General features: G+C 46.3%; 2 protein-coding genes across 2 annotated transcripts; both read right to left on the bottom strand.

Moving 5' to 3' along the window:
• Positions 1–4,031: 4,031 nt before the first annotated feature.
• UBQLN3 (ubiquilin 3) lies at positions 4,032–5,844 on the bottom strand. Its single transcript, XM_055548122.1, is given in 2 exon segments — positions 4,032–4,058; positions 4,060–5,844. Coding segments are annotated over 2 exon segments (1,812 nt in total).
• A 4,953-nt stretch (positions 5,845–10,797) lies between these two features.
• On the bottom strand, positions 10,798–12,605 carry UBQLNL (ubiquilin like). Its single transcript, XM_055547293.1, is given in 2 exon segments — positions 10,798–10,872; positions 10,875–12,605. Coding segments are annotated over 2 exon segments (1,806 nt in total).
• Between the last annotated feature and the right edge of the window lie 313 nt (positions 12,606–12,918).

Genomic DNA, 12,918 nt, shown 5'->3' with positions numbered 1-12,918 from the left:
AGACAGGTCTTCAGATAACTATTTTGTGGAGCCAATTAGCCCAGTTCTTGCATCTCCTCATACCTAGAAAAGCACTAAATTTCTTCATGATGATGTCTGCTCCTCGGGACTAGCAGAAACCCTTATCAGACCCTCTGTAAAAATATGTTCTTGATTTTGCATGTACCATTCACCAAATTCACCATTCACCCATTCACCAAAATCACCTATATACTTGCCTTCACCTACCTCTTTGGAGCAGTTTCTCAGAGTGATTAACATCTGAAATGCTGTATCCCCAGCTGTCTTGCGACTCTCATGTTGTTCATTTTTTTTTTTTTAATGCCAGAAATACACATGTACACATACACTGGATATGGTAATGAAAATATTTCAATCAAGTGTAGATAGTGGCAGGAGTCAGAAGTGTAAAAATTCCAATCAAATACCACAAATCCTGCCCCTTTTCACTTTCCATGGGTAAGAATTAAAGCATTAATTAACTTGATTTACTGCAGCAGCTAAGATTGTAGACTCTGGAAGTACATTGTCTAATTTCAAATCATGGCTCTATTATGCAAGAACTGTACAATTTTAAGCAATGTACCTCCTCTCTCTCTATGCCTCAGTTTTTCTCATCTGAAGTTAGGAATAAAAGATAATTGTGTGGATTCAGATGTAAAGAGCTTGGAAGAGGGGCTGGCTAGAGGAAAGCCTCAATAACATCAATTGTTGTTTAAAATTAAATGTAAATAATAAAACCCTAAGATATCCAGAAAAAAATGTACCCATGTATTTATAACAGAGATATTAGGGAAACATCATCAAATGATGAAAAACATAAACGCATAAAAACACTTTCTGGTTTTTAATACTTCTCTCTTAAATTGCTGTCCAGCTACCTGGCTGGCTATTTATGATGCAGATCAGCATTTCAAGCTTCACTGCTCTTTGGCCTTCCAGAAAACCTCTTGGTCTGAGGAAGGGTACATTTTCTTCGGGAATATTCAGGTCATACTAGGCCCAGTATAACCAAAACTATGAGTCTGCTTCTCTTTCTTCCACCAAACCTCCTAGGTAGGGTCCTTCCAAGGCCCAGCTGATGCAGTGTGAGAGTCAGAGCAGGGACTGCAACTATGACATCTCTGGAGGCCTGCCCTTTCAGTAACCTCAGCCTGCAGGCATCTCCTCTATCTCAAACTCCAAAACTTTATTTTTCCCAAGCAGAAGGCCTGTTCCTCTAAGATTGTTTGATTCCTATCTACCTAGGCTCCTCAACCACTTTATCATTTGGTCATTCACTTCTTCACTCATCATTCAACATTCATTTATTCAATAATTTACTGAATGTTTCCTACATCAGCTGCTGGGTGGACAGTGACCTTCCCCACCCCAGGAATCTTCTTCCTTTGGACTCACCATGGAGCAGAACATAGGCTGATGAGTTGAGTCTCTGATGAGGCCCGAGCAAAGATTCCAAACACCCAGTCAACTGTAAAGGGCTCTCCATAGTCCAGGAAAAGAAAACAATCCAATAAATAAGAACTCTCTTCCCTACCCAGAACTTTAGACCCAGATTTCCACCTACAGCCTTCTCTGGTAAGCTGGAATTTATGTCATATGAACCCTCAGGCTTTTCTTGGCCCATATGAAAGGCAGATAAAAGCAACATTTCTCTCCCTGAGTTTTTTCTCAAACCTATCTGACTTTAAAGGGTTGAAATTAGAGATTATAATGTATAACTCTGGCAGTCAAAAGCAGCCCAGAGCCTTCTTAGTTACAAGAAATAAGACTTTCCTCTGCCTTTCACCTAGCACCATCATAAACAACAGTTCATTGGATGTGGACAAGAACCCCTCACTGATGGGGAGTGAAGAGGGAGTAGAAAGGAGTCTTGAAGCCTCATGCTCCACTGGAGATTAAAACCTAAAACAATGGGAGAAAGTTGCCCTCAAAGCTCATTTTATCTCTAAGGCACATGATGGTAGCTAACAGGTAAAGACAGCTTGATCCAAGTTTCCTAGGTTCCCGGCAGAGCTTTTGTTTCTCCCTAAAAGGACTCCCAATACTGAGTCTCTGACATTTAAACACATATACACACCCTGGTCACTTTCTATAATAGTGATATTCTCTTTCAAAGACCTTTTTCTTTCCTTGATTGGATTATGCATGTGTGCTTGCTAAGTCACTCAGTTGTGTCCAGCTCTTTGAGACACTATGGATTGTAGCCTGCCAAGCTCCTCTGTCCATAGGATTCTTCAGGCAAGAATACTGGAGTGGTTTGCCATGCCCTCCTCCAAGACATACTCCTGACGTGGGGATGGAACCCACATCTCTTATGTCTCCTGCATTGGCAGAAGGGTTCTTTACCACTAGCACCACCTGGTAAGCCCTGACAGGAATATAGCATTATGATTTTTTTTAATACATCTATGATAAAACTCTAACAGACTGTGTTTTGTGTGTATGCTGAGACACATGCCCAAAAGTTTGACCATGTGGAAGTGTACTGAAGTGTGAATATGCATTTTATGTTAGTGCATTACTCCATGATGTATTTACCCATGTGAATCCACGGGAACATTTATGGGCTGGAAGCCATGGTTCACTCACTTAATAAGTGAATTGTAATACTTCTGCCCCAGAAGCATGTGGGTATCGGGAAGCATCCCTGAGTACAAATGGGTCTGAGAGGCCGAGGCACCTCCTGTGTTCTATGAGCACCCTCCCTCAGCGCCTTTGTACATAATGACTTTTACTGGAATACTCTCCCCTCCTCCCTCAAAACTTTACCTACTTCTTACCACTTTTTTAGATTTTTAGCTTAGAGTTCACACTCACAAGCCTTGCCTGTCTCCACAGAGTAGATTAAGCCTCTGTTTTGCTATTTCACAGATCCCCATCTTTTACAACACTTATCATAGCTTGTGATTATATATAATGAGTACTGTTTGAACAGTTCCAGCTACCATCATAAATTCATGAAGGCAGTATCATGCCTCTTTTACTCACATTGAATTCCCACCCCCTGGCAGAATGCCTAGCACAGGTTAGGTAATCAATTTCTGAGTGCAATAGTATAAGAAAGACAAAACCCAGGACAAGCTGGATCCATGGCAGTGGAATCAACTATAAATCTGGCTAACAAGGACGGTAGCTTTGTAAACACGATGAGATCAGGGAATCTTAGAACTCAGCCTGATTCCTGCTCTATTGCTGTCTCAGGGATCAGGATCAAATCCAAAAATTGAGAGCCAACTGTGGGATAGAGTTCAGGGGCAATAAAAATAAGAAGCCGTGCCCACTTTTCAGTCTGGCTGGTGGTAGAAAGCCCCAAAAAACACAGAGTATGTGGTGATAGCTCAAACAGGACACCAAATCTGGGGAACCTTTGGAAGGACACATGGAAGGCTGCAGTTCTCAGCTCACCCTCCTGTGTTCCCTGGGCCTCTTTTTCTTCTAACCTCATACCTTTAAGTTTCCCCTCCAAGCCCTCCCATCCATGCAGAGATAGCTCTTATCACCACCTTTCCTCCTATACAATCCCTCTTTTCCCATAGCCCACAAAGAATCAGACTCAGGCAGCAGACGACATTGGAGACTGGATGTAATTACATCTCAAGATAGGCATTAGCAGAACTCAGACCGTGACCCCATGATGGTACAGTGACAGGGGTGGTTGGGTCACTTATAGCACCCCCACCTTGTTCTGGCTCTCATTCTTCCTCATTGACTCTGGAACAACATTGTCTCTGCAGTAAAGAGTATCATAGTAAATTTGCTTCATAGTGCAGCTGCATTCAAGAATGGCTGGGGGTGGGGGGAGTTACGGACAGGAGCTATGGGAGGAAAGGCACAAAGGGAAAGATACGGTCTGAACAACTACGTCTCCTACAACTGCCTCAGCTTCTCCACAGCAGCATCCACGTCACCTCCTGTGGCAATGAGGGCCTGGAGATTGGCTTCAGGATTCAGGAAGCCCATGGCCTGCAGTTGCTCTAGCTGCACCCGGAAGTGAGTCTCGGGCGTCGGCTGCTGAGGATTGGCGCCAGTCAAGGCTTGCAGCATTTGGAGGAAGGGGGTAGAATGGAGGCCCAGCTCCATAGAGCCCTGTGCTGAGGGAGCCTCAGGAGCTGGGGGAGGCGAAGGATCCTCAGGCACAAGGGGACTCTCTCGAGGCTCTGTATCTCCTGCCATACTTCCCAGCCCTGTTAGACAAGGCATGAACCAGAGGAAGAGGCAAGGGGCTTCAGTAGCCAGGATCTGCAGACCCTGCTCAATCTGCAGCAGGGCATGCATGGCACGCGGGTTTGCCATGGCTGCCTGAAGGTGCAGCAGCAGTGGCAGTTGCCAGCGCATCTCGTCCTGCAGCTGTGAGGCCTGATTCATGCTGGTTGGCCTCAGGGATCTTGGATAAGCCAGTGGCGGCAGCCAGACATGCTCAGGGATTCCAGCAGTAGCTGCTGTGGGCAAAGGTGGGGAAGGAACGAGTGGGGTCCTATTGGCAGCAGGCCCCAGCCCAGAGACAAGATCAGGCATGTGGGTGCTATGGCCAGTGGAACCGTTCCCTGCACCATCTTGACCTCCATCTTTTCTAGCACTGCTCTCCGTGGGATATCTCAGGAAGGCTGGGCAGGAGGGCTTTCCCTTGATTGCAACGGACTCCTTGGGGAGAGCCTGGCCTGACTCAGGTTCCTGGGATGAGGGTGAAGCTGAAGGAACTTGGTTTCCTGGTGGTAGAGGTGGTTGTTCTTGGCTTGGACTGAGGGTAGATGCCATCCCCTGCAGATAGTTTCCCAAGGACTGGGGGCTCTCATGCAATTGTTGGAGATAGTCATAGAGCCCTATATTCCCTAGAATATTGGGAACCCTATTTCTAAGTTCAGATATATCCTGGTCCCCAGGCCTCCTGCCCCTCCTGTCAGCTGAGCCTGCATTTGTGGAAGTCCAGGGATTGGGGAGAGGGTCACAATTCTCCGTCCTTGAGGGCTGGCTGCAGCTGCTGGTAGCATTAGCAGTATTAGTGGTGGCAAAAGGATTGCCACCAAACTGCTCCTGGACTGCAGTAAGCATGGGGTCCATAATATCTGTATACATGGTTCGGAGCACATTGTAGCCACCCGGGATGCTCTCCAGGTTGCTGAGCGCCCGGTCCTGGCTGCGCATCATCTCTTGCATCATGGCAGGGTTACATAGAAACTCCAGTGTCTGCCGCATGATTTCAGGATTGTTGAGAATGTGCCCAATCTCGGGGTTGTGCTGGATCAGTTGCTGCATACGGGGATTGTCAAGAACCAACTGGCGCACCAGGCCTGTGTTGGACAGCAGACCCTGGATGAAGGGGTTGTAAATGATCTGAGCCACAAATTCAGGCACAGATACATGCTGCCACACCAGTGAGCTTGGCTGGTCAGGGAAACCACCCAAGGTCAGGCCTAGCCCATTGAGGCCTGTGAGGACACCCAAGCTAAAGGTAGGTGGCCCATCTGCTGGGTAAACGGAGCTTGGCTGAGGGAGTGACCCAGGGCTCGGGGCTGGGGTAGGGACTGAAGCAGCTGGGCACTCGTTGCCCATGGTGCGACGCTGCATCTTGATGACCAGGTGGACGGTGAGGCCATCTCGGACCCCACACTGTGCCAGTGAGTCAGGGTCCTTGAGGATTTTGCCAGCAAAGATTAGGATCAGCTGATCAGGGTGGGCCTTAAAGCGCTGGGATATCTCTTCCTTCAGCTGCTGGATGGTGCAAGTGTCTGTAACTGAGAAGTCCTCCTTGTCCTTAGGCGTCTTCACTGTCACCTTGATGAGGTGGGGATCCTGGACCAGCGCTGGGCTGCCCTGTGGCAGGGCCTCTCCACTTTTGGCCATAGTGGGCAGCAGGAGGCCCAGGTCTGTGGGGACACAGCTGGAGGGAGGGGGAGGGGAGACCAAAATCATCCTTTTGGGCAGTGGTGAAAGGAAAGGTGAGCAGGGGGAGGATTTGGGGTCTCAGGGTGGGGGAACTAGAGAGTCCACATAGAAGGGGCTATGAGGTCATGGGATAGGATGCCTTAGGAGGATTTGGGGTTGGAGAGATGGTGAGGATCATGGGAGGGAAATCTGAGGCCCTAGGAAAGAGGTTGATAGTTGATGAATGAAGAGCAAGTGCAGCCTGAAGGACCTGGTTTGGGGAATACATACCGATCAGCTGTGGCCCCGTCCTTCCTCTTAAATAGGACTCCAAACTGCCCTCATCTTGCTGAACAGCCACCCCTGAAGCCTTCTACACCAGAGCCCACTCCACCAGGTCACCTCTGTGACCTCAGCACTGACATCACGGCCTCATACAATGGATTCTTGAGACTTCTCCAAGGTACTTGGGATTCTTGGGGGCTTCGTCTCCCGCCACCCTTCAACTCTTCTACTTCCTTTATCTCAATTGCCTTCTTCATAGTGAGGGTTCTGGGTTGACCCTTCCTTCTCAAGCCAAGTGTTCTGCTTTCACACAACCGGGTAGGTGGTACGTGGATATTCAGACAGGGGTTGGACAATTAAGAAAGGCTTCTTGAGCTCTTATGTCCCCACGAAGACCCCAATTCAGCTACTTGCTAGTTGAGCCTCTTCTTGGCACTGTTATGTTCCTATGTCCTCTCTGATTCAACATTCGCCACGATGTATCAATCAACATACTGACTTTCTGATGAGTAGGATGTAGAGTATAAAAGAGAGGTTCAAGATGAAATAAACTTTTATTTTACCTTTTTCCCCCTATTATTATTATCCCCCAGAAAAATTCAAAGGATGGATTGGCTATTTGTTGAGGTAAAAAGACCTGGAAATAAGGTTGTTAAATAGAAAATTAAGTTCAGTCTATTTCATATCCAAATGAAAATGTTAAGAAGGTAGTTCTACACTGTGAGGCTGACTTCATCAGCATCAACAGAGTATGTGGAGCGGTGTGTGTGTATATATAGTAAAAGGACAGAGGTAAAAAGACTGAATTTGGACAGTATGATATTTAGAAGTCTGAAAGATTGGATGAATTCAGCAAAGGAAATTGAAAAGAAATAAAACATTAAGTCAGAAAAGGAAATTAGAGAAAGAAGTCAAAGGACAAAGTTTCAAAAAAAGAGAAAGTAAACAAATGTGTCAAATGATTCTGGTAGGTAAGTAAGTGAGGACTGAGAATTGGCTAGTGCGTTTGAACAAGAGAGACCAGTTAGACTGAGGGCCATGATGAGACCAAGTCTGGAAGAGTAGTGAGGCCAGAAAATCTGATTGGAGTGGGTTTAAAAGTAAATGGGTTGGAAAGGAAGTGGATCCAAGAAGAGTAAATGAGAAAAGGCTGATGGCTGCACAGAAATGGGGAATAAATCTTTTTGTGTGTGTTTGTTTCTTTGTTTATTAAGACAAGACAATTATAATATACTTTTATTTTAATGGAAACAATCCAATGAGGAAGAGCACAGTGATGCAGGAGAAAGAGAAAACAGTTGCAAGAGCAAATTGTTGAGAAGATAGAGGGATTGGAATCAAATGCCCAAGTGAAGAGCTTGATTTAGGATCATGGACACTTTATTCATTAAAAGAGGATGCAGGGTGGAATATACAGGTATAGATGCAAGATAGTTGGTTGAATTAGTGGCAGACAAAGGTGAAAGTCACTTTTGATCACTTTTGTCTTCTTGTTGTAATAAGGATAATATCATCTGAGACTGAGAATAGATATTAAAGGGCTGTTGAAAGTTTTAGAAGAGCATATAAGGTATGAAATAATCATCTCAAAGAATATGGCTAGAGCATTGGATCTCCAAGTGTGGTCCTTAGATCAGTATCATCAGCATGACCTGGAAATTGTCAGCTATGCAGAATTTGGGGCCTTCCTGTAGAACCACAGAATTGAAAACCCTTGGAATGAAGCTCAGAAATCTGGGGGTTTTGACACACCCTCCAGGTGATTTCTGATGTAAATTCTAGAAAAAAAGCATTAAAATAAGAAAATGTATTAGGCATACAAACAAACCAACTAAAGCCTTGGTAATAAATTTAAATAAGACTAGTCAGCACAGTTATATGATTTTCTTTGCCTACACAGAGATTGGAGAAGGCAATGGCACCCCACTCCAGTACTCTTGCCTGGAAATTCCCATGGACGGAGGAGCCTGGTAGGCTGCAGTCCATGGGGTCGCTAAGACTGAGTCATGGGGACATGACTGAGAGACTTCACTTTCACTTTTCACTTTCATGCATTGGAGAAGGAAATGGCAACCCACTCCAGTGTTCTTGCCTGGAGAATCCCAGGGACGGGGGAGCCTGGTGGGCTGCCATCTATGGAGTCGCACAGAGTCGGACACAACTGAAGCGACTTAGCAGCACACAGAGATTAGGCAGGGTTGGATATAATTGTTATAACCGTTGTGAATTTTCTAGGTGGGTATTATATCAGAATAATTATGATAGATTGAGTAGTGTTGAAGCTAGAAAACTATGTTTGGGAACCTAAAGTAGGTACGTGGAGAACATGTACCCCACTTCTAAGTCCACAGAGAAGGAAAGAAACAGTCATCACTGCTGGAGAAGCAGTCTTCTCAGTGAACACTCAGATATTAATCACAGCAAAAAGGTGAGGGAACATTGAGAGATAAGGTTGTAGGTATGAGTTTCACTGTTGCTAAATTGCATCCTAAAAGGTAGGGTGGGAAAAACCAACAAGTGGAAACTGAGTCACATGAGGGAATTTCAGAGCATATTGAGAGAATCAGGAAGATAATCTGGAGAATTTTGGCTCCTTATGTAAACTGAGGATAAAATATTTAATTGGATTAATAGATATATCTTAATGGGGAAGTGAAAAATCTGTTTCTAGCTATAATTTTCTTTCTTGAGGGGGCTTCCCTGTGGCTCAAATGGTAAAGAATCTGCCTGCAATGCAGGAGACACAGGTTTGATCTCTGGGAGAAGGAAATGGCAATCTGCTCCAGTATTCTCAGTTAGATTGGAACTTGTCCTGCATTTCTCCAACTCTGAGTCTTTGTCACTCAGTTGTGTCTGACTCTTTGTGACCCTTTGGACTATAGTCCACCAGGTTCCTCTCTCCAGGGGATTTTTTCAAGCAAGGATACTGGAGTGGGTTGCCATTTCCTTCTCCAGGGGATCTTCCCTATCCATGGGTTGAACCTGCATCTCCTGTGTCTCTTGCATTGCAGGCAGATTCCTTACCCACTGAGTCAGGCTTCCCTGATGGTCCAGATAGTTAAAGAATCCTCCTGCAATAACGGACACCCTGGGTCAGGAAGATCCCCTGGAGAAGGGAATGGCTACCCACTCCAGGATTCTTTCCTGGAGAATTCTATGAACAGAGGAGCCTGGCCAGCTACAGTCTATGGGTCACAAAGAGTCGGACATGACTGAGTGACTATCACTTCACTTCATTTCTTTGACCTGTTTCTTTTTGATAGGTCATGGTGGTGGAGTGGGACCTTTGGCAGCAGATTTACTGAAGCACTGGGAGCTTAATGGAGCTTTCTTTACTCTTGCTGATGGTCACGTTGGGGCTGAAGGATGGGTGACCTGAGAGGACCACACAAATCTGAATATCCCTCACCTCCTCCACTGCTCCTGCCCTAGTCCCAGACACCACTGTCTCCCACATGCTAGAACTAGTGTTCCTGCTTCCAGCTTTCTCTTCTACAACAGTATTCCACTTTCAGCAGCCAGACTGACATATTGAACTACTCTATTCCTTTGCTAAAACCTAGCAATGATTTTCTTTTGTATTCATAGTAAAATCCAAAGTGATCACCAGATCTACAAAGCTCTTCGTGATTTCTAATAATTCTCTTTTCCCCCTTAATTTTTAGTTGGCTCCTCTCCAGCTACACTGTCCCTTGTTATTCTTCAAACACAACAAGAGTACTCTTATCTCACAGCTTTTCCTCTTATGCAGCCTTCTCTGCCTGGAACAATGCCTGGAATTGTATGTTTTGCTCTCCCAAGTCCTTGTGATTTCTGCTCAACTGTCTCCTTTCAGAGAGGCCTTCCTTGATGATCCCCCATTTAGAACAGCTTATCCACTGCATTTTTCTTTATAGCACTTATAAACACCTCATGTAGCTATACATTCAGCTGAATTTCCTAGAGTAGGAAATGGCAACCCACTCCAGTATCCTTACCTTGAGAATTCCATGAACAGAGGAGCCTGGCAAGTTGTAGTTCATGAGGTTGCAAAGAGTTGGACACCACTAAACACACATACACGTATTTCCCTCTTTTCGTATGAGTATGTTATAACTGTCTTCCCTACATGTGGGTCTATTTTGGGTCTCTAAGCATTTGTGTGCAGCTGTCTATACACATAATTATGTGTACTGTGTGGTGACTTTATATGCTTATATATGTGAATCTTGGGCTGTTAGCCATGTGTGCATATGTGTTTGAGGTTATATGTGCATGTTCTTGGATATGTGAGCATGACATGATGTCTGACATATAATTCTGTGGGTGCAAATATGCTTTTCTATTTTAATATATGCATGTGGTTGTGGTGTGTGTGTGTGCTCATGCATGTATGGTACATGAGGTAGGGTTATTACACATTGACAGTTGACTTTTTCGTAAAAAAAAAAAATGGCCAAACTTCAGATGGGGTCAAGTTGATGTAGCCATTTTATTGACAGATCTCTCAGCTATGGCCAATGGTCTATTATTCAGTAAAGAAAGCACTGTTTGGTTTTTCCCATTCTAGGACTTCTCCTAACCAGAAGCACCAGAAAAGATGAAGGCAGATGAGGTAGTCAAATGGGTTGGCAGGCAGGTAGCAAAGCAAATAGGTATGTCCAGTGGTTAGGATCCCTGGGATCTCCTGAGCTTCTGGATGGCAGCGCTGGTGTCTCCCTCGGTCGCAATGAGGGCCTGCAGAGATTGGCATGATGGTTTGCAAATCCCATGGCCTGGAGATATTGCATTTGCTTGCTGAAGCTAGTCTCAGGGGCTTGTAGAGGGTGGGAGGGGTCTCCAGCTAGGGACTGTAGCCTCTGTAGGACTGCTCCCTATTTGGGACAGGACTCAGGTCCTTTAGGCTCAGCCATATTGGACACATCCCAGGTCCAGGGCACTGTGTCAGGGTAGCTGCAGCTGGGTGCAGGAAGCCAGCCCAGGCCCCATAGGTAGGGAGCAACCCAGGGTAGAAGAACAGGAGCCTCAGTGGCCAACAGCTGCAGACTCTGCTCAATCTGCAGTATTGCTTGTGATGCTTTAGGGTTGGCTAGAGCTATAAGCATATCGGAAAACTGAGTCTGCTGCAGAAATGCAGGCAGTTGCTGCTTCCACTGTTCACTCAGCTGGGGCACACTCATGAACAACATCATCTGGGCTGCCAGGGAAGGGTTGTTCAAAAGCAGTTGCATCATGTTTCCTGTGATCTGGGAGCTGGTCTGCTCATTTGATTGCTGGAGATCATCTAATTTCTGGTTAGAGCTATCTAGAGAAATGGTGGCATCTTTGTCTTCTGCCTGGGGCAGCTGGTTGAGCTCTCTGCTAGGTAAGGCTGGTATCCCAGTTGGCTGCTCCACTGCACTAGCATGACTTTGACCACTAGTGGAGTTAGAAGTACTGGCCCTGGAAGTATGATTTGCCATGTTGAGGGCAGAATTGACTGAAGTGATTGAAGATACACCTCGAGAATTAGCATAGATGACTTGGGCTGTAGGGGGCTGTGGGAGATGTTCCTGTTGTTCCTGGGATGGTGGTGGAGATGGGAGTGAAAACTGGACTTGCTCTGGCACTTGTCCTCCCAGAAGAGCTGTGAAAATGTTGCCCCCAAATGGATCTTGTGTGCTGTTGAGCATCTGATCATTGAAATCAGCAGAACTCTGACCTGAGGCACTATGCCATCCTGGGACAGTCTCTAAGCCTACATATGACTGTGGGTTCGGTGGACTCTCAAGATTCTGTGCAGGTTGCTGGATCTGCATTATTTCTTGAATCACTGCCAGGTTCCTGGCCAGCTCCAGAGTCTGCCACAGGATCTCAGAATTGTCAAGGATATGTGAGACCTCTGGGTTCTGCTGCATCAACTGCTGCGTGTCTAGGTGTTCTGAGATGAACTGTCTCATGAAGTCTGTGTTGGACAGGAGTTGCTGGATGCTAGGATTCTCCAGTATCTGTGCTATGCGCTCTGGACTACCCACTTCCAAGTCCTGGGTGTGCACCTTGGGCACATCCTCTGAGAGAGCTGACTCCACTGGTGTGTAACCCACACCAACAGATTGGTATACCCCACTACTGTTTCCTTTTGTGTCTTTGTCCTGGTGGCAGGGATGGGCTAGGGATCTGGAGCCGTTTTTGGACTTGATGACCACGTGGATGGTGTGACCGTCCAGGATGCCCCTCTGGCTCAGTACATCATGGTCTTTGAGAAGGCGGCCCATGAAGACAAGCACTAGTTGGTCCATTTGACACTTAAAGTGAGCCGATAGCTTCTCCTTGAACTGCCTCACCGAGGTATCATTGGCTATCACAAAGTCTTCCTGCTTGCCTGGTGTCTTCACTATCACCCTAGTGACAACCGGAGAGATCTTCTTCTCTGCAGGCAGCCCTGAATGATGCCCACACTGGGCCATCCTGGGTGTTCGAGCGATGACATGCGGCATGGACCTTAGTGGGTGGGCAGATGGGGAGCAGGTGGAAGCAGGGGCAGAGGGGTGAGGGCGGGCAAATACTTCCTCTGGCCTCTGTTTCAGGTGTTGTGTTCTCAGGCCACAGGCTGGTTTCCTTGTTGCCCCAAAGGGGATGAGTGACCAGACTGGGGCCAGGTATTTTGCGATGTTGTACCCCCACCCCAGTTCTCCAGATACGGCCCAGCTGAGGCCTGTTGTGGCTACTAATTCATTCTTGATATAAAGTAGGCTAAGTGGAGATGACTCATGCCAGGGCTGCCCCTCCCCCGGCCCCACCCACCAAAAG

The sequence above is a fragment of the Bubalus kerabau genome, chromosome 15 (genome assembly GCF_029407905.1).
Source record: "Bubalus kerabau isolate K-KA32 ecotype Philippines breed swamp buffalo chromosome 15, PCC_UOA_SB_1v2, whole genome shotgun sequence".
Classification (NCBI taxonomy): Eukaryota; Metazoa; Chordata; class Mammalia; order Artiodactyla; family Bovidae; genus Bubalus; species Bubalus kerabau.
This window is presented reverse-complemented; position numbering and strand designations above follow the sequence as displayed.